The sequence below is a fragment of the Corythoichthys intestinalis genome, chromosome 1 (genome assembly GCF_030265065.1).
Source record: "Corythoichthys intestinalis isolate RoL2023-P3 chromosome 1, ASM3026506v1, whole genome shotgun sequence".
NCBI lineage: Eukaryota > Metazoa > Chordata > Actinopteri > Syngnathiformes > Syngnathidae > Corythoichthys > Corythoichthys intestinalis.
The window spans coordinates 63,181,067-63,202,077 of NC_080395.1; the positions used below are offsets into that span (position 1 = coordinate 63,181,067).

The 21,011-nt window shown below is 39.6% G+C and overlaps 1 protein-coding gene across 2 annotated transcripts in view; it reads left to right on the forward strand.

The window, feature by feature from the left end:
- apba2b (amyloid beta (A4) precursor protein-binding, family A, member 2b) overlaps positions 1 to 21,011 on the forward strand; it is an 82,349-nt gene that overhangs the window by 46,740 nt on the left and 14,598 nt on the right. The window contains exons 4-10 of one of the 2 annotated variants that reach the window (XM_057842256.1): positions 3,995 to 4,075; positions 4,953 to 4,992; positions 5,437 to 5,582; positions 15,072 to 15,107; positions 15,971 to 16,057; positions 16,982 to 17,167; positions 19,608 to 19,787. In XM_057842256.1, the coding sequence (XP_057698239.1) occupies positions 3,995 to 4,075; positions 4,953 to 4,992; positions 5,437 to 5,582; positions 15,072 to 15,107; positions 15,971 to 16,057; positions 16,982 to 17,167; positions 19,608 to 19,787 (756 nt within the window). The remainder of the gene's footprint in view (positions 1 to 3,994; positions 4,076 to 4,952; positions 4,993 to 5,436; positions 5,583 to 15,071; positions 15,108 to 15,970; positions 16,058 to 16,981; positions 17,168 to 19,607; positions 19,788 to 21,011) is intronic. The other variant, XM_057842264.1, reaches the window with a different exon arrangement.

Consider the following 21,011-nt stretch of genomic DNA (forward strand, 5'->3'; position numbering starts at 1 on the left):
GTATCTCAGATCACCCCAGAAAATAGGTTTATTTTTCTTATTTCTCCCAAGTCAGTTGTGTGTTCCTGTCCTCTTGCTTTGTAATTACAGAAAAACATAATACACAAATGATCATTTTGATTTTGTGGTTGCACAAAATTGGTGACAAAGCCCTTTTTACATATAAAGCACAATCATACATGTGCACAGATAAAAATACACAGATGCTCCCTCATTCTGAGTCAGATGGTAAACATGGGAGTTTTAATGTTATTAATTTTGCACATCTGCTCTTCCATGTGTAGGTGGGATTGCATGTGTTCACTTAAGTCCATAAGTGGGTCACAATTCTAAACAGAGTAATTATTACACTCTCATATGCACATAAACTCATTCTTACTAATTCACCAACACAGTAAACGTCTTTATGTTTAGGTCATACGCATTCGTTCTTTGTTTACAATACAGTCCACTAAAAAAGTTATAGTTCAGTTATGCGAGTCCTTAAATTTTACAGAAATTGAGCATTTATACTGCTTCCCATTTTTTTTCTTGCAATCTACATTTTACAATTGTTCTCAAATACATATTTGTTATCTTCATATTTATTTCTTTTTTATTCGTCAGGTAAGTAACATATTAAACGAAAAAGTGATATGAATATGAGTGTAACTAACGATTATTTTATTTATAATCGATTAATCAGACGATTAATTAAACGATTAATCGGATAAATGTGACTTTTCTTCAATTACCTTCACAATTTAACTTGAAGTTGTTTTCGACATGTTGCAAGTAAAAATGAAGACAAAATGGATGACTATTTCCTTCAAAAATAATATTTTATGACAACTTCCTGACTGTACTGTAGTCTACAACTGTACTGTTTTAAGTACATAAAAGTTGTTCAAGTTTTTAATAAAGGTTCTGAGTATAAAACAGAAAGAATTTCTCAGTACACAAATTAGACAAAAGTACTGTTCATTCAAATAAAAAAGTACTGCTGATTGACATTGAAATTGTGTCAGTGACTTATTTGTTTTCTTTAAACAAACTAGACAACAAAATCTAATTGGAGGAGGCAGACTTTACTGAATCAGTTTTCTTTATCAAACAGTTGTTCATAAATACAATCCAAATACAATTTCAAAGCACACTCTCCTGTATGACAATTTACAGTTTGGTTTTTGTGTTGAAAGGAGACTAAGCTGTTATATGAATGTTTTTTGTTGTTGTGTGGTTTCTTTATAAAAAGAAATGAGACAACTTTGCTATCCAAAAATAACTCAAATGCTAATATACAGTGCCTTGCAAAAGTATTCGGCCCCCTTGAACCTTGCAACCTTTCGCCACATTTCAGGCTTCAAACATAAAGATATAAAATTTTAATTTTTTGTCAAGAATCAACAACAAGTGGGACACAATTGTGAAGTGGAACAAAATTTATTGGATAATTTAAACTTTTTTAACAAATAAAAAACTGAAAAGTGGGGCGTGCAATATTATTCGGCCCCGTTGCGTTAATACTTTGTAGCGCCACCTTTTGCTCCAATTACAGCTGCAAGTCGCTTGGGGTATGTTTCTATCAGTTTTGCACATCGAGAGACTGACATTCTTGCCCATTCTTCCTTGCAAAACAGCTCGAGCTCAGTGAGGTTGGATGGAGAGTGTTTGTGAACAGCAGTCTTCAGCTCTTTCCACAGATTCTCGATTGGATTCAGGTCTGGACTTTGACTTGGCCATTCTAACACCTGGATACGTTTATTTTTTAACCATTCCATTGTAGATTTGGCTTTATGTTTTGGATCATTGTCCTGTTGGAAGATAAATCTCCGTCCCAGTCTCAGGTCTTGTGCAGATACCAACAGGTTTTCTTCCAGAATGTTCCTGTATTTGGCTGCATCCATCTTCCCGTCAATTTTGACCATCTTCCCTGTCCCTGCTGAAGAAAAGCAGGCCCAAACCATGATGCTGCCACCACCATGTTTGACAGTGGGGATGGTGTGTTCAGGGTGATGAGCTGTGTTGCTTTTACGCCAAACATATCGTTTTGCATTGTGGCCAAAAAGTTCAATTTTGGTTTCATCTGACCAGAGCACCTTCTTCCACATGTTTGGTGTGTCTCCCAGGTGGCTTGTGGCAAACTTTAAACGAGACTTTTTATGGATATCTTTGAGAAATGGCTTTCTTCTTGCCACTCTTCCATAAAGGCCAGATTTGTGCAGTGTACGGCTGATTGTTGACCTATGGACAGACTCTCCCACCTCAGCTGTAGATCTCTGCAGTTCATCCAGAGTGATCATGGGCCTCTTGGCTGCATCTCTGATCAGTTTTCTCCTTGTTTGAGAAGAAAGTTTGGAAGGACGGCCAGGTCTTGGTAGATTTGCAGTGGTCTGATGCTCCTTCCATTTCAATATGATGGCTTGCACAGTGCTCCTTGAGATGTTTAAAGCTTGGGAAATCTTTTTGTATCCAAATCCGGCTTTAAACTTCTCCACAACAGTATCTCGGACCTGCCTGGTGTGTTCCTTGGTTTTCATAATGCTCTCTGCACTTTAAACAGAACCCTGAGACTATCACAGAGCAGGTGCATTTATACGGAGACTTGATTACACACAGGTGGATTCTATTTATCATCATCGGTCATTTAGGACAACATTGGATCATTCAGAGATCCTCACTGAACTTCTGGAGTGAGTTTGCTGCACTGAAAGTAAAGGGGCCGAATAATATTGCACGCCCCACTTTTCAGTTTTTTATTTGTTAAAAAAGTTTAAATTATCCAATAAATGTTGTTCCACTTCACGATTGTGTCCCACATGTTGTTGATTCTCGACAAAAAAATTAAATTTCATATCTTTATGTTTGAAGCCTGAATTGTGGCGAAAGGTTGCAAGATTCAAGGGGGCCGAATACTTTTGCAAGGCACTGTACCTCTCCAAAACACAATACAAACAGACACTTAAGACACTAATTAGCTTAATCGCTAACTAGCTTAGCACTCCGTGCTATGTAGTAACGTCTCATCAACAAAGAATACGAACAATACAATTGGCTTCATTTACTCACCTCTGACGGAAGCACAATGCATCTAACAACAAAAAAGAATCTAATTCTCGATACTGTGGAATATTATTGATCCAGCAACCCAAAAACAGCAGCAGTTGCAGCGCGCAGCCTCACATCTTACGCAAACAAGGACCCAAACAGGACTGCCCATAGGTGCCGGCAAAAATCGGTAATCAAATTAAACCATTAACATGGAACCTGTGAAGTTAATAATACTGTTTATCGGCCATTGTTTTCAATAATCAAGACACATTCTTTCCAAGGACATGGTTGACATGATTTTGGGTATTGCATCTCACTGAATCATACAAATCTCATTAATGGCTGTTTGGACAACAGAGCTCCAAAACACTCTGAATACTAATCAGGTATTTAGCTCTCATTTTGCAAAGGAGGGAACTAATGTCATAAATGTGTTGATTAATTTCAGCTCCATTTGCCCGACAACACCGCCTGTCTTGTTGAATGTCACATTTCCGCTTCTCATCTCTGCCTTCCCAGTGAGGAACAAGTTTATTGGCAAGAGGCTTCATTTGTGCAGTAATGGTTGAATGTTAATAAGCAGTTGTGCAGAGTGAGATAGATATAACCCAGGGAGTTGAGATAATCCTCTCCCTGTGTGATTGTGTGCTGGCTGCCGGCTGCCCTGCTTATAACCATGTATTTGCTGGGAGCAGAGACGAAATCCAGAACCGAGTGAAGGGCGAGTCAAAGACAGAATAATCATGAGTCACTTCTTTTTCAAACCTAATCGTTTGAGAGCTTTTAGAATTGTATGCAAATTTGCTGGATTCAATTTCATTTTGGTGAGTTTTGTCAGTGATGTGTTTTGAGGTACACGTTTTTTTTCATCCAGGTCTGAAACTAGCTGAGGTTATTCATTAAAATGGTTTTGTTCTTTTCTACAGTCGTTTTCATACATTTTTTGTTTGTGTTGACATGCTAGGTAAACAATGGCGCAGAGCAGCCCAGAAAACAGCAGCGCTCTGACCTAAACGTTCCCCTGGAGAACAACAACGTACCAGACGTAAGATTAGTTCCTTGCTGCCTGCTGTTCTATGATACCTTTGCACATTTGTGAAATAGTCAAGGCCACGTAAAACTCAGGATTTAGGTCCCCGTGATGGAAGAAGTGTGTTGTGTGTGAATCTATAAAAATAATTGCAATCACACATCTAGCACGTCCTCTGTTTATGATTGGAATACAGTTATTATATTTTAGCTACATGGCTGATTTGATATGGTGGGTGTTTTCTGAACATGCTACACACAGCTTTTCCTCAGTAGTCGTTTATGAGCACATTATATCCTGCATGAATAAAATTAAATGTAATCATGTCACAATTCATAGCTATATAATTCTTTATAAAGAGTGTGTATGTTTATCTAACGTCCAGAGAAATATGTGCATGCAGGGTCATATATTTATACTCTTTCTATACCTTCTGCAGTGCTCATGAGTGTAGCAAGGACACAATTTTTCATCTATCCATTTCTATCATAAACCATTGATGGCCACGGTGGAGCTAAAGAATATCGCAGCCACAGCCAAATAGAACCTTTGAATGAGGTGGCTGACATGCTTACAACGACAACCATTCACAAAATGCAGTCTTAGCTCAATTAAAACTCTCCACTGCCATTGAAAGCGACACACGTTAAATCTGTTTGAGCTGGAAGGACTGGCACTGAGTGATCATGTTTCAGTGCAATTGATGACGATATACATCAAATCCATGTAGACTGGGACAGGCTGACAGCAAATGATCACTGCCAGCCCTTCCAGTCAAAATGGATTGTACGTCAATCACTGCCAATGGCAGCAAATGAGTTAAGGTATTGATTATTGCTGTGACTTTCATTGTATGACACCATAATACTGTATTGTGCTTTTTCTTTTCAAGACTACCAAAAAAGTTGCATCGTTCCCCAGCTTTGTTGATGGTAAGTTTGTCTATCTAAACCCTGTTGTATGTTGACCTAAAGTTCATGCAATTGCATTGAGGCGCACCTCTAGTGTAATCTACTGCAGGCCTGGTTGAGCTTCTTTTATGTTTTTTTCTCTCCTACTGACAAATGTTAGACCAAATGATGAATGAGGGGCTTAGCTGCCTGTGTGTTTCCTTGAATTGTGACGGTGCAACATGTCGTACGGTGACTGGCTGGTTCACATCTACTGTACATATCACAGACAGATTAATCTCAACTCAGGCTTCCGCACACAGCACACCACCATCAGCTCCAAACCAGTAGCCATCTCACTGCTCACACAGTTTTTATTGTTCTATCACTGTGGTGGTTGGCTCTGTTTCACTACACCCACACCAAAACCTGCAAGTCCCTCCTAGTTGGCTTCCTAATAATAATCGTCCTCTCTCCCTGGCGTAGTCCCAGGACCCTGCGAGCCAGAAGATCTGATTGATGGAATCATCTTTGCTGCTAACTACCTGGGTTCCACTCAACTGCTTTCAGAGAGGAACCCTTCCAAGAACATACGCATGATGCAAGCCCAGGAGGCAGTCAGCAGGGTTAAGGTACTTAAAGAGCAAATTATTACATATACATGCTACCATTCAAAGGTTTAGAGCACCCAGACAATTTTGTGTTTTCCATGAAAAGTCACACTTTTTTTCTCAAATTAGTTGCAAAATGAGTAGAAAACAAGATGTTGGAAATAATGACTTATTTGAAATGATAAATTTCTATTTCAAACGCTTTTGTCAAAGAATCCTTCATTGCAGCACTTACAGCATTGCTGACATTTGACATTTTACTGCAGCTGTTAGTTTGTTAATGTCATCTGGAGAAATTTCACCCGACTCTTCCAGAATTAAATCCATGAATTGGATTGTCGTAATGGGCTCTTCTTGCGTACCAGACGGTCAAGCTGCTCCCAAAACAGTTCGACAGGGCTCAGACCAAGTGACTCTGCGGTCACTCCATTGCAGATAGAATACTAGCTGCCTGCATCTTCGTTCGCTTCAGTATTATACTGTAATTTTTGCATTATTAGGGGAGTTGTGGTTTCGTAATTTTCCTGTTTTTGGGTAAGAGTGGCTCCAATCACGTGCTGTCTACAGACTATGGCATTGCAAAATGGAGTGATAGCCTTCCTTTTTTAAAAGTGCTTCTACTTTGTACAAATCGGATACTTTACCAGCGCCAAAGAAACGCAAAGCCTTCACATTACCTTCACCAAGCTTGACAGATAGTGTCAGGCACTCTTTAGCAAATGGAGTCCACAAGAGACCTAACAAGCAATCCTGTTTGCATATGGGTCCATTTTTCATACAAACAGTGCTGTCATTCTTTGAGTTTGTCTTCATGGAGGTGCCATTGGTCTTACACCATGAAGCTTTAAATGGCTAGTGTTGCCTCGAGGACTGTATGGCCCCATTCCAATTCTCTCCAGCGACCTGAATGAGAGTGTAGGTGCCCAAAGTGGAAGATATTTACAGTGCAGAGTGAAGAATGCATGAGTTAATAGGCAGGCTTCCTTGGCCGGGGCCTGCTTGCAGGAACTGCCAGCCACAGGGCGAGAGAAGCACCAGATCACCCCCAGCACCCTTTTGCTCCCCGGGCACCCATCCCTCATCCCCAAATGGGGGTCGCACCACGCGCCGGCGGCCAGGGGACAACCACCCCCCTAGCAGGGGACGACGAGGCCCACCCCAGATCCAACAGAGCCCGGGAAGGCCCACCGGTGATACCGCCTATAAAGGGGCAGCCGCAGGCCCAGAGAGGCGGGCGGAGCCGGAGACAGGCCCAGGGGATGGAAACGCAACCCAACCCCTGGACCGAGAGGGGTGCGCGGTATTGTACCAAAAGGCACCTACCCGGCACCCAGTACAAGGAGATGCTACTTTTCTAAATGTGCCTCCACCTGCTCGCTGCTTTCACTGCTGATCACAATGACACATGTGAACATCATAATCCATAATTTCTGTCTATCCTCTTCTGTCAGCCTATCCATCACTATTGCAAAGAGGAATGAGCTCAGAACTGGTTGCTAATGCAATCTAACCTCCACTTTAAACAGTGGAGCACTATTTTAATATATTTCTTTTGTCATTCCAGAATTCCAAATGTACCACAGTTCCATTCTGGGCACTCTTTCAATTGATATCCGTAGATCTAGATAGACACCATTAGACACCACTAGACACCACTAGAGACCATGCAGCTTCTCAACTTGTTGGTAGTTGTATATTATCATTCTCAAGGCAAATAATTAATCTGTGCTACTCTTCCAAGGCAGGCACACCAATATTCACTTGTGTTCTGAGTCTAGCCTCCACTACTTATTCCTTTAACTTCATCATGACCCTCATTTAATTCCTCGATAGTTCTCAGAATTTGACACATGGGCTTTGTTCTTGGAAAAACGCTTTCCCTCCATTTCTGAGGCATCTTCTAACCTTAAATAATTCTAATAAACATTTGATTAAAAACTTCAGAGCCACGTCTCAATGCTTCCATACCTTCACAGTTATATTCATCATCTTTAGTGCCCTTCAAACCTCTCTAGGACTAATTGCTACACCCTGATTTAACATAATTGTCTCTTCTACTCTTCCTTCTTTCTGATTTTCCTCGTTCATCAACTCGTCTAAGTATTATATCCATCTGTTCAGCGCTCAACTGGCACCAAGCAAAAAATTCCATCACTATCCTTAATCACCCTAACACTCCTGTCTCTATCTCTTTGACTGAGCTTCCTTCTTTACTTTCTAACCATGCATACATATGCCGATCATTTTGCCTTGGCCTTCTCCACCTTCTCCCTACATCACATCTACTTGTAATCATGTCTCCACTACTCAGTCCTGTCCTTTTCCCATTTCTTAGATAACCTCTTTCCTTTTATGTGTTCTTGAACTTCGTGTTCTCCTTCTCCCCTTTCTAACCAAAAGACATACAAAGAATCCGCTGCCTGTCTTCCTAATCACCTTGGCAGAAGTGGTCCTTCTGCCCACTGAAAGTATGTCTAACTTCTCCTTAAAAGCCACAAGACAGTCTTCCTTTCTCAGCTTCCACCACATGATTCTGTGCTCTGCCTGCTCCCTCTTAATCTAACCCACCCACAACAGTGTTATCTTACACACCAGAATTCTATGCAGTCTATCTATACTCTTGATGAACGCTCAAAATTGTTTGGTAATCGAACTATAGTTTGGACAGACTTGTGCTCCTGTAAGGCAGCATTTATGTTTGTTGTAGAGTGTATATATCTCACATTACGTAATTGCTACTGTTTTGTGCGAAAACTGTCATAGATGTGAGGGCCTCAAGAACCTGCATTTGTGTGCCTAAGGTTACCGCTACCAAGCATAGTTGTTTCCCACCTTGACTTGACAGGGTGCACCTTGAAAAGTGGAGTACAATATGTCTCCATGTACAGTGGGGCAAATAAGTATTTAGTCAACCACTAATTGTGCAAGTTCTCCCACTTGAAAATATTAGAGAGGCCTGTAATTGTCAACATGGGTAAACCTCAACCATGAGAGACAGAATTGGGAAAAAAAAAACAGAATATCACATTGTTTGATTTTTAAAGAATTTTTTTGCAAATCATGGTGGAAAATAAGTATTTGGTCAATACCAAAAGTTCATCTCAATACTTTGTTATGTACCCTTTGTTGGAAATAATGGAGGCCAAACATTTTCTGTAACTCTTCACAAGCTTTTCACACACTGTTGCTGGTATTTTGGCCCATTCCTCCATGCAGATCTCCTCTAGAGCAGTGATGTTTTGGGGCTGTCGTTGGGCAACACGGACTTTCAACTCCCTCCACAGATTTTCTGTGGGGTTGAGATCTGGAGACTGGCTAGGCCACTCCAGGACCCTGAACTGCTTCTTAGGAAGCCACTTTTTTGTTGCCTTGGCTGTGTGTTTGTGATCATTGTCATGCTGAAAGACCCAGCCACGTCTCATCTTCAATGCCCTTGCTTGTGGAAGGAGATTTTAACTCAAAATCTCTCGATACACGGCCCAATTCATTCTTTCCTTCACACAGATCAGTCGTCCTGGTCCCTTTGCAGGAAAACAGCCCCAAAGCATGATGTTTCCACCCCCATGCTTCACAGTGGGTATTGTGTTCTTCGGATGCAAGTCAGTATTCTTTCTCCTCCAAACACGAGAAACTGTGTTTCTACCAAAAAGTTCTATTTTGGTTTCATCTGACCATAACACATTCTCCCAGTCCTCTTCCGGATCATCCAAGTAACTACATGAGGCACCATATTTCCAGCTCTGGCTTGCTAACAGCCAGCAATGTTGCTTGTTGCAATTCAATAGCTGTATTCACAGCTGTTAAAATCTTGCCTTCTTCATTGAAATGATAAAAATCTTGTGCAACAATTAAAAATTAATGCATTCGTGCTTGGGACTTAGTTTGCTAGCCGCGCCAAAGTCTGTCTTTTGCCGCCGTGTTGCGTAAAAAACACACAAAAGCACACAAGGCACCACTGGAGTTGCACAGCCGGAGGGCTCCCGAGAGCCTGTGTATCGCACACAAAGCACCGTCGGCACTGCTATGAAAAGAGTTTCTGAAACGTACTCACAGTGTGCCGCCACATTTGAAAGGTGCATGCGCAGTGAGTGCGTAAGTGCATCAATTGATTATTTTCTTTTGCGACCCGGTACGAACCGGTGACTACTGCTGTACACCAGGCAGCATAAATGGAAAAAAAAAAAAAAAACTTGGCATCAAATTTCTTTTTGTCTGAAAAAAATCTCTTCATGGATATGGCTGAAAATCTTGATTTTGAACAATGTAAGAGGAAGGCCCTGGCGAAATAAACGTTACTTTTAATATTCATGTTATTCATTTATTTCTGTTTACTGCCCAATGATTATGGAGTTAATTATTTTAGGGCAATTTGGGCATGCTGTTTGCTTCATATAGCTTTGAATGTAAACAGTCCCATCGGATATGTCTATCCATCCAGTCATCCATCTAGCCATTTTCCACATGCCTTATCATGTTAAAGTTCACGGGGATTTGGAGCCTATCCCAGCTGACTTTCGGCAAAAGGAAGACTACACCCTGTATTATTCTCCAGTTAATCACAGAGTGACAGAAAATCATTCACACTTCTATACAGAATAATCACACGGTTTGGGAACTGAGTGGAAACTAATCCTAGGTAGCCTGTACTGAGTCAGTATGTACCACTACAACACTATGTCAGTGCATACTGTACTGTATATGTGTTACTTTGAATGTGCAGTAAAGGCAAATAGACGGACACACTGTAGGTGTTTAACCATAAATGAGAAATTGAACCTCCCGGAGAAGGTCATATAAAACAGTGTTTTTCAACCTTTTCTGAGTCACGGCACGTTTTTACATTGGAAAAAATCTCGCAGCACACACCACAAACTAAAAATGATCTAAAATTACTTTTTGTATAGAATATTTAATTATAAAATAATTTCTCAGTATTTATACTTTCTCAGCGAGAACTTGAGCCTGTACTGTATAGATGAACACAAAGCCGATATCCTGGCAGGAATCTTCTTCAATAGCTCTCAGTCTCTCTCTGTTTGTATTTTTTATAGCAGTTATGCTTGAAAAGCTCAGAATAATCAGACAGGGGGACTTTAGCAATGTCTTTAACCACATCAGGGCCGAGCATCTCGCTGACAATGGCTTTGCAGACAGTTAGTATTAATCTCCCTGCCACAGTGGGTCTTTTTGGATTCAGAAACAATTTCAGAAACAAGCTAACTGGGTTTGAGGGCTCTCTCATTTACCTTTGTAGTTTGTCTCAAAAAAAAGTTGTTTCTGCCTGTTTCTCTGTGTTTTCACGAAGGTGAACAAAATAGTCCATAATTTGAAGTGACGGGTGGTTCGTTTGGAGATGACGTTTAAGCTTTTTTGGCACCATGGCGCTATTGCGTAGCTGTTCTTGCCGCGTTCAAAAACGGCTCTGATTTCTAGCCAACAGCCACCTTGCTGTCCTCGACAATGTGTTGGAATAAAACACGGGGAGGGCTGAGGGTCAGGTCTGACACATGGATAAAATGGAAAGGACACTTTCGTGTATCTCGAAACTTGGGGAATCTAATCAAATGATGTACAATAGGTGTGCTGGGGTCCAAATTGTTGCGGACAGCAAGGTGGCTGATGGCTAGAAATCCGAGCAATTCTTGAAGGCGACACAAGCAATACCTCACTCATCCGCACACGACCAATAACTTTCTGCCTACTCTTCTTTAACTTCTTTACCTTATCAAAAGAAGAGCAAAGAACATCTCGAAAAGCTTTTTGTGACAGGAAATAATGTTTTTATTCTTCCGCGAACCAATACGTCATACTGTAGCTAAATGTGGATTGGTCGCCTTCTGATGGCGTGGGCAATCAGGGGAAAGAGGCGGGAGCTGGAGACGTCACCAGGAAGAGAGCCATGTAGAAACAGAGTTGCGACACACTCTGATCTCGCCGCGGGTGGTCATGTGGTCCATGTAGGCCTTAATAGTTCTAATTGCAAGCAGCGCTGTAATGGTTTACTATGAAAATGACAGCAGTGATTGCGACAGTTATGGTAAAAATAGATCAAATCACGCATCTAAGTACTTGTTTGATAATGCCATTCCACCATAATATAGTAGTAAACTCTAGTTTTACATTTGGAGTGCTAAGTTGACAAATGAAAACTATGTAAATTTTTAGGCAAAAGGGAACTTTCCTATGTTGTGGGTGTTTCATGTTTGCGTTAGCATTAGCACGAGAAATCGACTTTTACATTGAAATTCAAGATGACAAATAATAGTCTTGTTCTAAATGGAATATGAAATATTCAAAATGCATTTATTCACTACGACATGGCAAAATTACTCCATAATGGTCAAAACTATCGACTTCTTGTACCTCCCGAACGATATTTTATGTCACCGGAGCTTTTGTAATTGCCCTACCCTGGGCATCAGAGAGCGTAAACAAACCAGGAGGCGTGACAGCTAGCTGACATGCTAACCCGAACCGAGCGGCATTTTAAAGTCTTATTCTCGCCTTTCAAAGCGAAAAATTACACAAAACTAGCCTGGATCATGTCACACGGCCGCGGTGTTGTCTTCACTGATCAGCAACTCCCCCAGCGGGAAGAAAGTTACAGTTTATCGTTCCCCTGGAGAGCTCGTTTGCCGGGGGAGCAGCTGGAGAATGACCGCCGGACAAACCGGCCGACGTTGGAGGAGCGCGTAGCTGCCTGAGCCCAACCTGAGCATAGTGGTTTATTGCCAGGCACACGAAGAGGGCAGAGGGGGCTGGAAGCCGCCGGTCGTTGGCTGAGCATTCTCGGTAGACAACCAGAGAACCAGAACGTTGTCAGCCCCAAAAAAGCTCACACGCCTCTCCCTGGTGCAGCAACAAAACGCTGCAGCACATTTGGCTGGCATGAAAAATTAATGAATTATTATGCAAAATCAGCTGAATCCGCAGTCCATCTGCACGCTATAAAGCAATGCTGTCTTGTGAGATGCTGACCCGGGTGACCTCACATTCGCATTCCTCCTTGAAACTGGAAGTTAATAATTTTCATGGCGCGGGATTCAAGAAATTGAATAAATAAAACGATTGCTTTCACACACATCCAAGCGGTCCATTTAATTCAGGAACATAAAATATCGTGTGAAATATGAAAAAAACATGTTTTTTGCTGTCATAGGCACTTCAAACTGGGTGTTGCTGATTAACTCTGCTAGTGCATTTAACTCTGCCAGGGGTGTCTGTGTTCAATTCCCTTGATTGACAGCACGCCAAGAGTGCTCTCAACACCGCTAGTGTTAAAACAATACCCAAATCAACACCGATCAACTCAAAAATAATTTATACCAAAAAAAAAAAAAAGCAACTCCACAGATGGTGTTGCGTACGGCAATCTCAGAGGGACAAAAGTCATACAATTGTGCAATCACGTAATATATAATTTTAACCGCAGTGTAAATAATGAAAAATCCCATATGATACACTATGGCTCAATGAACGGTACTGTATATTAAGCTATGCATTTTCATAAGTGTTTTAATTGACTCTTTTATATGATAAATACAACAACGGGTCCAGTAATTTGTAAAAACACAAAGCTAATATTTATATGCAATGAAAACACATATTTAAAATTGTATTTTATTTTATTTAATCAGGTTAAATATATATTAAGCAATGCTTATTCATAAGTGTTTTAATTGACTCTCTTACATGAAAAATACAACAATGGATTCAGTAATGTGTAAAAACACAAAACTAATGTGTGTATATACATTGAAAAACACCGATTTAAAAGTTAAAATAGTGCATGTGCATTTTTTTAGTGTACCCGGAACTAAAATATCCCAATGGGAGTGTTGCAGCTCTCTTTCTACATGGCTGTGACCAGGAAATGACTATCTGCTTGAATACTATGGCGGAATGCAAAGCGGTTCTTGTAGATGGGTCCATAGGTCAATAGTTTTGTCTCAAATAACACTTATTTCCTCATTAAAAGAGGAGCAAAGAATACCACTAAAAGTTTTATTGACAGGAAATGATGTTTTCCCAAGTGTGTCGAGAAGACCCTACGTCTATCCGCAGTCGTATATTTTTTTAAGCTTTCTCCCATGAAAAAGGTCTCAATTGGATTTTCCCCAGAGTGGTCTGTGTAATAGTAGTATATGGAACAATCAATCTGGCGTGCCAGGTTAACCATCCTAGCTACCCACCTTCAAAAGAGCCCTTCTCTTACTTTGAAAGTATGTTTCTCTCTCTCTCATATTTATTCTAAATATCAAATGAATTTGTGACATCATGAAATTCTAAATGTAATAAGTACTACCACTGAAGTGTTCGGTCCAGCGGGAGGAAATAAAACATGAAAGAGAAATGTTAACATATCTTCCCTTTCAAGTGGCTGGCAAATTTTATTTTCAGATATTTATGAAACCATCAAACTGAATGTAGAATATTAGAGTAAAATTTCTCTCTTATGATTAAATAATGTCTCAATGCGGATTCTAAGTCTAAAGAAGATATACCCTTCATATTTTACATTGGTTAGCACTAACTCCAACATATTTCTATTTGCAAGAAGTATACTTGTAAATATCCAAAACCATAGAATAAACTCAATAGTGTGTATGTGTGTGCCACACTGTGTTTAAAGCATCAAATCAAGCGTAAATTATCAAGTAATGTATACCAAAGCCTTTGTACCTTATTTATGTAACACTTTTTTGTTTGGTACTTGCTGTTTAATGTAATATTCATGTCGCTTTATCCTCTTTCATTCTTTCCTGCTGTCTGTCTCTTCCCTGCTCAGCTTCCCCAAAGCAAAGATGTTTTTGAAAGGGCATGGTATGGGGGAACATACATCCTACTCCTACCAAGGAAAAATCAGATATAGCTTAAATTGTAATTTAACTAGTTTTATTCCAAAGATTATGACCAACCTTGCAGTTGTTTTTTTTTTTTTTTAATGCAGCCAACTAAATACATTTGGCACACCTCATCAAAATCTTCGTTGCAGTATTGCTGTTTTTATGTGCCTCCCTGTGTCTGTATGGTGGATCATTATTTTTTGCATGATATACAGTGTTTAATGTTGGAAGGCGGGCGACACAAACAATAGATAATTAAACAATCATGTCTGGAATTGGAATTGTGTGTAATTGTTTTATTAAAGTATTAGATTTACTTTTTATGTTGTTTGCATGTTTTCTAAAATAATGTGTAAATACTGTAGGTGAAGAAGCAATTACATTTGGTAATTGCTGTTTGATTTCAAATCTGCCAACCAACATGGTTGTGCTAACGCTACCTCCAACTACAATAACACACATAGACAAGCTCATGTTTACGCCCAGAAATGCATACGCACACACAAGACCTGTATAAGATAGGCAAGAACACAGCTCTGTTTGGTTTGGGGCTTTGTTGTCTTACCCTTTATTTACCTGCTTTATTTCCTTTCCCCTGTTTTTGTGCTCCCATATCCGCTGACCTTGTCTCGTCCAAACTCCCGCCTGGCCATCCGCCTGCCAGAGGGTACAGAAGGCTGCCAAAATCAAGAAAAAAGCGGTGTGTAATAAATACAGCAAAAAGAAAACATCTTGGCCACTTTAATCCTGTCTCACCTTTTCTGTTTCTTTCCTTTTTTTTTTTGCCATGGGGTGGAGTCGGCGGGGGTTATACAGACCTTGCATGTGTTCTGTGGTCATTTCAGATTTAAGCAAATATGTCTTTTCCCCTATAATAAAATCAAGCACAGTACGTATGAAATGAATGTCTCACCTAATTTGTCCACATTGTAGTAGTAGTTTTATATGAGTCAGTAGAAAATGATACTCAGCTGTGTCAACGACATGAAATGATAAATAATTTTTTTAGTCCAACTTAATTATAGATTAGACAAGAGCACACATTGACTTCAAGTCACATTCTGTTTATTTCAACAGTATTTGGAACCCTGTGACTTCATCAGCTGCTTTAGATGATTTGGATTTCCGTCCATCTTATTAAACGTTAGTCCTGAGTCCATTACTGACACTAGGCAGAGTCTGGACTCTAAATAGCTCAAGACATGTTGTAACGCTAAGATACCTTTTTCATTTACAGGCTATAAAACATTTCCAGTTTCTCTTAATTGGTAAATTAAATAAAGACTGTATTGTTTAAGTGTAGCGTAATTATGTTCAGTGTATTTCTGAGGCCAATGTGATGTTCTGTCAACTTGATATTCTGTTGCCAGTTAACATTTTTTTCTCTTCTTTTTTTCCCCTCTTGCATTTACACTGCAAAGTTTGACTCAATAAACATGTTCTGATTGGACACTACCTGCATTGCTTTTTTTAAGTTTTCATCTAGATTGTTTAAAATGTGACAAAGGCATCACATTGACAGCTGTGATGAGACATGACTGTTTGCACATTTTATTTCCCCAGAGCCAAGACGGAGATGCTCAAACCCTCACCGAAGTTGATTTATTCATCTCCACTCAGAGGATCAAAGTCCTCAATGCAGACTCACAGGTGAGTATTTTTTGCCAAGTACCTTGTTTTACTTCGAGAAGAGACGTTGTGTATTTTCAATCAAGCGTAGGCTAAGCAATTGTGTCGTTGCTTCTCCTGAAATCCCACTGCAGATTTTATGACGTGACACAGGATTAGAGCAGACTTCATAATACCCAAAATGCCCAAGAAACATCTGTGCGTGCAGAGTGACTCAAAGCGTGCTGTGCCAGCTCTTTGGTTGCAGCTCTAGTTTAGTAGGCTACATGTAAATGTTTTCCTTTATGCACTCAGTCACAATCTGATTTTTAGTTCTTCTGTTAGATCATTTGGTTTATCGGGAACTTTTCTGTCCTTGTTGCAGATAAATCATTCATGTACATTTTATTTTAGGTTTTAGGAGAACAGTTTCCATGTGTTTACGTGCTTATTAATACATGCAATGCAGCGTCCACCCAGCCTTTTCAATATATTTACCAATTATCCTTGCACTTTAAAAGAGCATTGTTCTGAATCTTAATGCTACAAAACAGCTTGAATGGGCTTTCTGACACTTAGACATAATGAGAACAGTTTCCAAAATGGGATGTAAAAACAGTGCTAATTAAGCTATCCATAAAACTACCATACAACCCAATGAAGTCATTAGCTGAACTGCAAATTGCAAAATTGAATGATGGAGTAATAAGTAAAATTTTGACAAATAAATAAAAAAATACTCATTAAACATGAAAGTTTTTATTAAACAAGAAAGATTGTTATTAGATTGATTGAGCTTATGTGCACTGCAAAAACATCAGTTTTTAGCAACAGTGATATAAAACCCTCTTTGGTTTTATGTGTTTTAGGTAAGTTAAATATTAAATCGGGGTATAAAGTGCATAAAGTTATTCCTTCTTTAGTGCAAGTTTGTCCTTTTTAATAGCCTTGTTGCTGTGTTTATAGGAAACGATGATGGACAATGCATTGAGGACCATATCCTATATTGCTGATATTGGAAACATTGTGGTACTAATGGCAAGACGTCGAATGTCACGCACAGCTTCCCAAGACTGCATCGAAACTACACCTGGAGCACCTGAAGCCAAGAAGCAGTACAAGATGATATGCCATGTCTTTGAGTCTGAAGATGTAAGTATCTTAAACTATGTTGTATTTGTCATATTTGGAGAATATCATAACAGTGGTGTGACCAGACTTCAAACTTCTGAAAGATAAAGTGGTTCATCCATTGTTCAAAGAGTCGGAGTTTTGAATTTCGGCTCCCACTTGTCCAAAATGTTGTTCTTTCCTTGGGTAAGGCACTTCACTCATCTTGCCTCCTTGAAAGTCGTTGGGGGAGAGAGTGATTGGTGATGGACAAAATTGGCGCAAATTGGCTGCCTCGCTTTTGGCAATCTGCCCCAAGGCACCTGTTGCTAGCAACTTATCACCTCCTAGTGTGATGTGAAGTAATAATGCAGTGTTAAGTGTCTTTGACTGTCCTGAAAAGTATTATAATAGTTCAACTCATTGTTATTATCAGTGTTTATAATAAAAATATTTAATCTAATCAACTCATGCTTAAACCAATTGTTTGATTAGTTTAACAGTTACTTTGAATGTAGAGATTTGTCATCGCAGGACGACAGGACGCAGGGATGACAAGCAAAAGACGCGAACATTACTGTTACGCTAGCTAGTTGTAGTTCTATAAACAAGGTCTATGTTCAACTCTCAACCTAAGACATTATGAAATGTAAGTTTGAGCCTCGGGTCAGTCCGCAGAAGATGACATGATTTTAATCAATATATAATCGATCAAGAGAATTGTATTGTACTATCAACATTTAAGGTCAATGTGACTCCAGCAAAGTTACTGCTTTGTTTTAGCATGATTAAATCATCCAAAAATACTTGTTTACGCAGTTCTAAGGAAGCATAACATTACACTACATAATGTACACAACAACAGGTTACATTGTTTCAAAACATTTTTTCCACCACATGTTTGTGTTTTTCTTTTTCATGTTCCTGTAATTGTTTTTGTGAAAAATCTGAATAACAATGAGGAAAAACTTGCCAATGATTTTAAGGTCATTTCCACTTATTTCACTGCTTATGATGATGGCATGTTGATGTTCAAATAGAGGTCTAAGGGCTGACAGTGATCATTCAGTGATCATACAACGCAGCAATGAATTATTTTTGTATTGAACTCACATCCATTGTAGCATGCAGCAAAGTCATTGTCTTGAGATTGGCAAACTGCACCCACGTTTGGACCCTCAAAGCCGACACAATAATACAATTAATTAAGTGTTCAAATGCAAATTTTTCAATCCCAAATATTTTTTCGCATTCAAAGACTATTTCCATGGTTGAATTTTTTCTTTTTTTTGTCTGAAGTGATTTTTTTTTTGAAAATACATTTTTTTTTTAAACAACTTATTTTTTTATTTGAATAATAAAGACAAAAATGTCCTAGCCCAAACACAAATCAACATTACTTCAATCAAAAAAGTTGCTTCAATCAAAAAAAAAAAAAAAAAAAAATCAAAGAAAAATAGCTTTCACATGCATTTTTTTTAAAGTTTCAAATTTATTTTTGCATTCAAACACTTTTTTTTTTTTTTTTTTGATTGAAGCGACTTTTTTTTGGTTGAAAATATATATTTTGATTGAAACAACTTTTTTTGATTGAATAATAAAGACACAAATCTTCCTCCTTATGGCTCCACCCAGGGGATACAATTTTTGACCAGGGTAACTACATTGGCACGACACCGGCAGGCGTACCATATTCAATGGATGACGATCTCGGCGAAAAGTATTGCCTAAGCAGCCTGATTTAAAATTCCCCTCAAGAATGATGGGAAACAAAAAATGCTCAGTGTCAATTTATTATTATAAATATTCTTGTAAGATAATTTTATCGCTGACACTGCGTTTCGTTGTCATCAACATCTTGTGCCCCCCCCCCCCCCCCCCGCCCCAAAAGTCAAACTACGCCTATGCATACAACCAGTACATGCAAGCCCAAACACTCACCTTACTTGGGAGCCTCAAAACCCAATACAGGGTCACGTTTCAGCATAGTGGTAAACATGTGGTACTAATCCATTTATGTGGTGCATAGTGGCTTCCAGCCATGTTGCTTGTATTCCGGTAAATGTAAAAGCTTATCTTGCGTCAGAAGATTGAGCAGGACTTGGCAATTTGAGAAATGTTCCAAAATGCGGCTACACCTCAGCATCTGTGCCACTAAATGAAAGGCTGTCTCACTTCGGTGGTGGGTTTGAAAGGTCAGTGGAGAGTCGTATTGAAAGCATCGTTCCCCATAACCCACACAGTTTTGATGTTTACTTTTATTTACATGTGAAAAACAGGTTCATTATTGTTGGCTTGGTTGATGATGTTGACTCTGTCATATTATGTTGTACATTACAGTGTTATGTTCTTTGACAGTGTCTGTCTGTGGGGTATGTAGCGACAGTGACAATGATCTTTCAATTGCACCATGAATTCCACTTGCTGATCTTGTATACGAAGTTTTAATGTTTTTTTTTTTTTTATTATTATTTTTATACAGGCCCAGCTCATCGCTCAGTCTATCGGTCAGGCTTTCAGTGTAGCTTATCAGGAATTCTTGAGAGCTAATGGAATTAACCCAGAGGACCTTAGCCAAAAGGAGTACAGTGACATCATCAACACACAGGAGATGTACAATGATGACCTCATCCATTTCTCCAACTCTGAAAACTGCAAAGAGGTAAGATTTGTTGTATCATGTTAGAGTTTGTGAAATTGACACAATATGAGACTTACCATAATTGTGAAACCATTATTAAAATGTGTTTACAGTGGCTGTATGTTTATTAAAAACAGATGATCCAGTAAAATCATCGCTAAGCGTGTCAACTTGTGCCTTTTTTCAAAACCCTATTTGCTTTTTGGCTCTTGATGTTTCCATAAAAAATACTAGAGGATTTTGGGGGATTACATGCACTGATACATTTTTCTGCTGTATGAGCAGACAGGCTTCACTGACACTTCCACACAGCTGCTGCGTGGCATGTGTATCTTTGACAATGGTTCTTGACTCGAATCTTCCAACAACAACAAGAAAAAAAATGCACCAGTCTAGTCAGAAAACACTACTCTTTAATTTACAGTGTCAAACTGAATACAATTAAAGAGTGAATCTTCAAAATTATGAATATTTTTGAATGGGCTAGATTGTTGTCTTCATCCTTTTGACAAGAGCACTAAATTTGTAAACTGAAATGACACACCATCTCATATTTATTAGGGATGTGCCATCTTCGGCACCCCACAACTTGATTCAATTACGGCCGCCCGGCCGCCGGGTCCCCGCCTGTCTCATCCACAAATGTATTTTCGTGTCTTTTGAACAGGGGTAAATCTCTCGCTCAATAACTTCAGCTGCATCCATCATAACATTGTGCGTGCGGCCGTTAAAGGTGTCCGGGCGGCAGACGTGTCTCGAATTTCGTTCCGTTACCAGCGGCTGTCACAAAGTTATTTGGGAAAATCGTTTTTTGAACATTTAGGAATCGTAATTGAATCGTAACATTACTATCAATAAATGTAAAAGTAAACAGACAAAATGTTCAAACCACAACTCTGTTACATAACACCAGTGTTGGAACTGACACCCTTAGATTTGTTATGTACATAAAGAAACTGCTTTTTGCTGTAACGTCTGACGTTTATCTTTACATTTTCTCATTCTATAATGGCCCTATAAGTATTTCATGTACCCGACCGCCCTCCCTCCCCGGGCTGGCTGGGTGGGGGCCGTGGCCCTGGGTTGGCGCCTGCACGGCGTCTCCCCTCGTTTGCGTGGCTGTCGCATGTTTGGTGGGGCCCGCGTGTGGCTGGATGTGATTAGGGGCACTCGGGCGGGGGGTCCCAGTGCCGGGATTGGCAATAGGGCGGAGTAGGATTGGTTGCCAATGGGCTTACACTCACA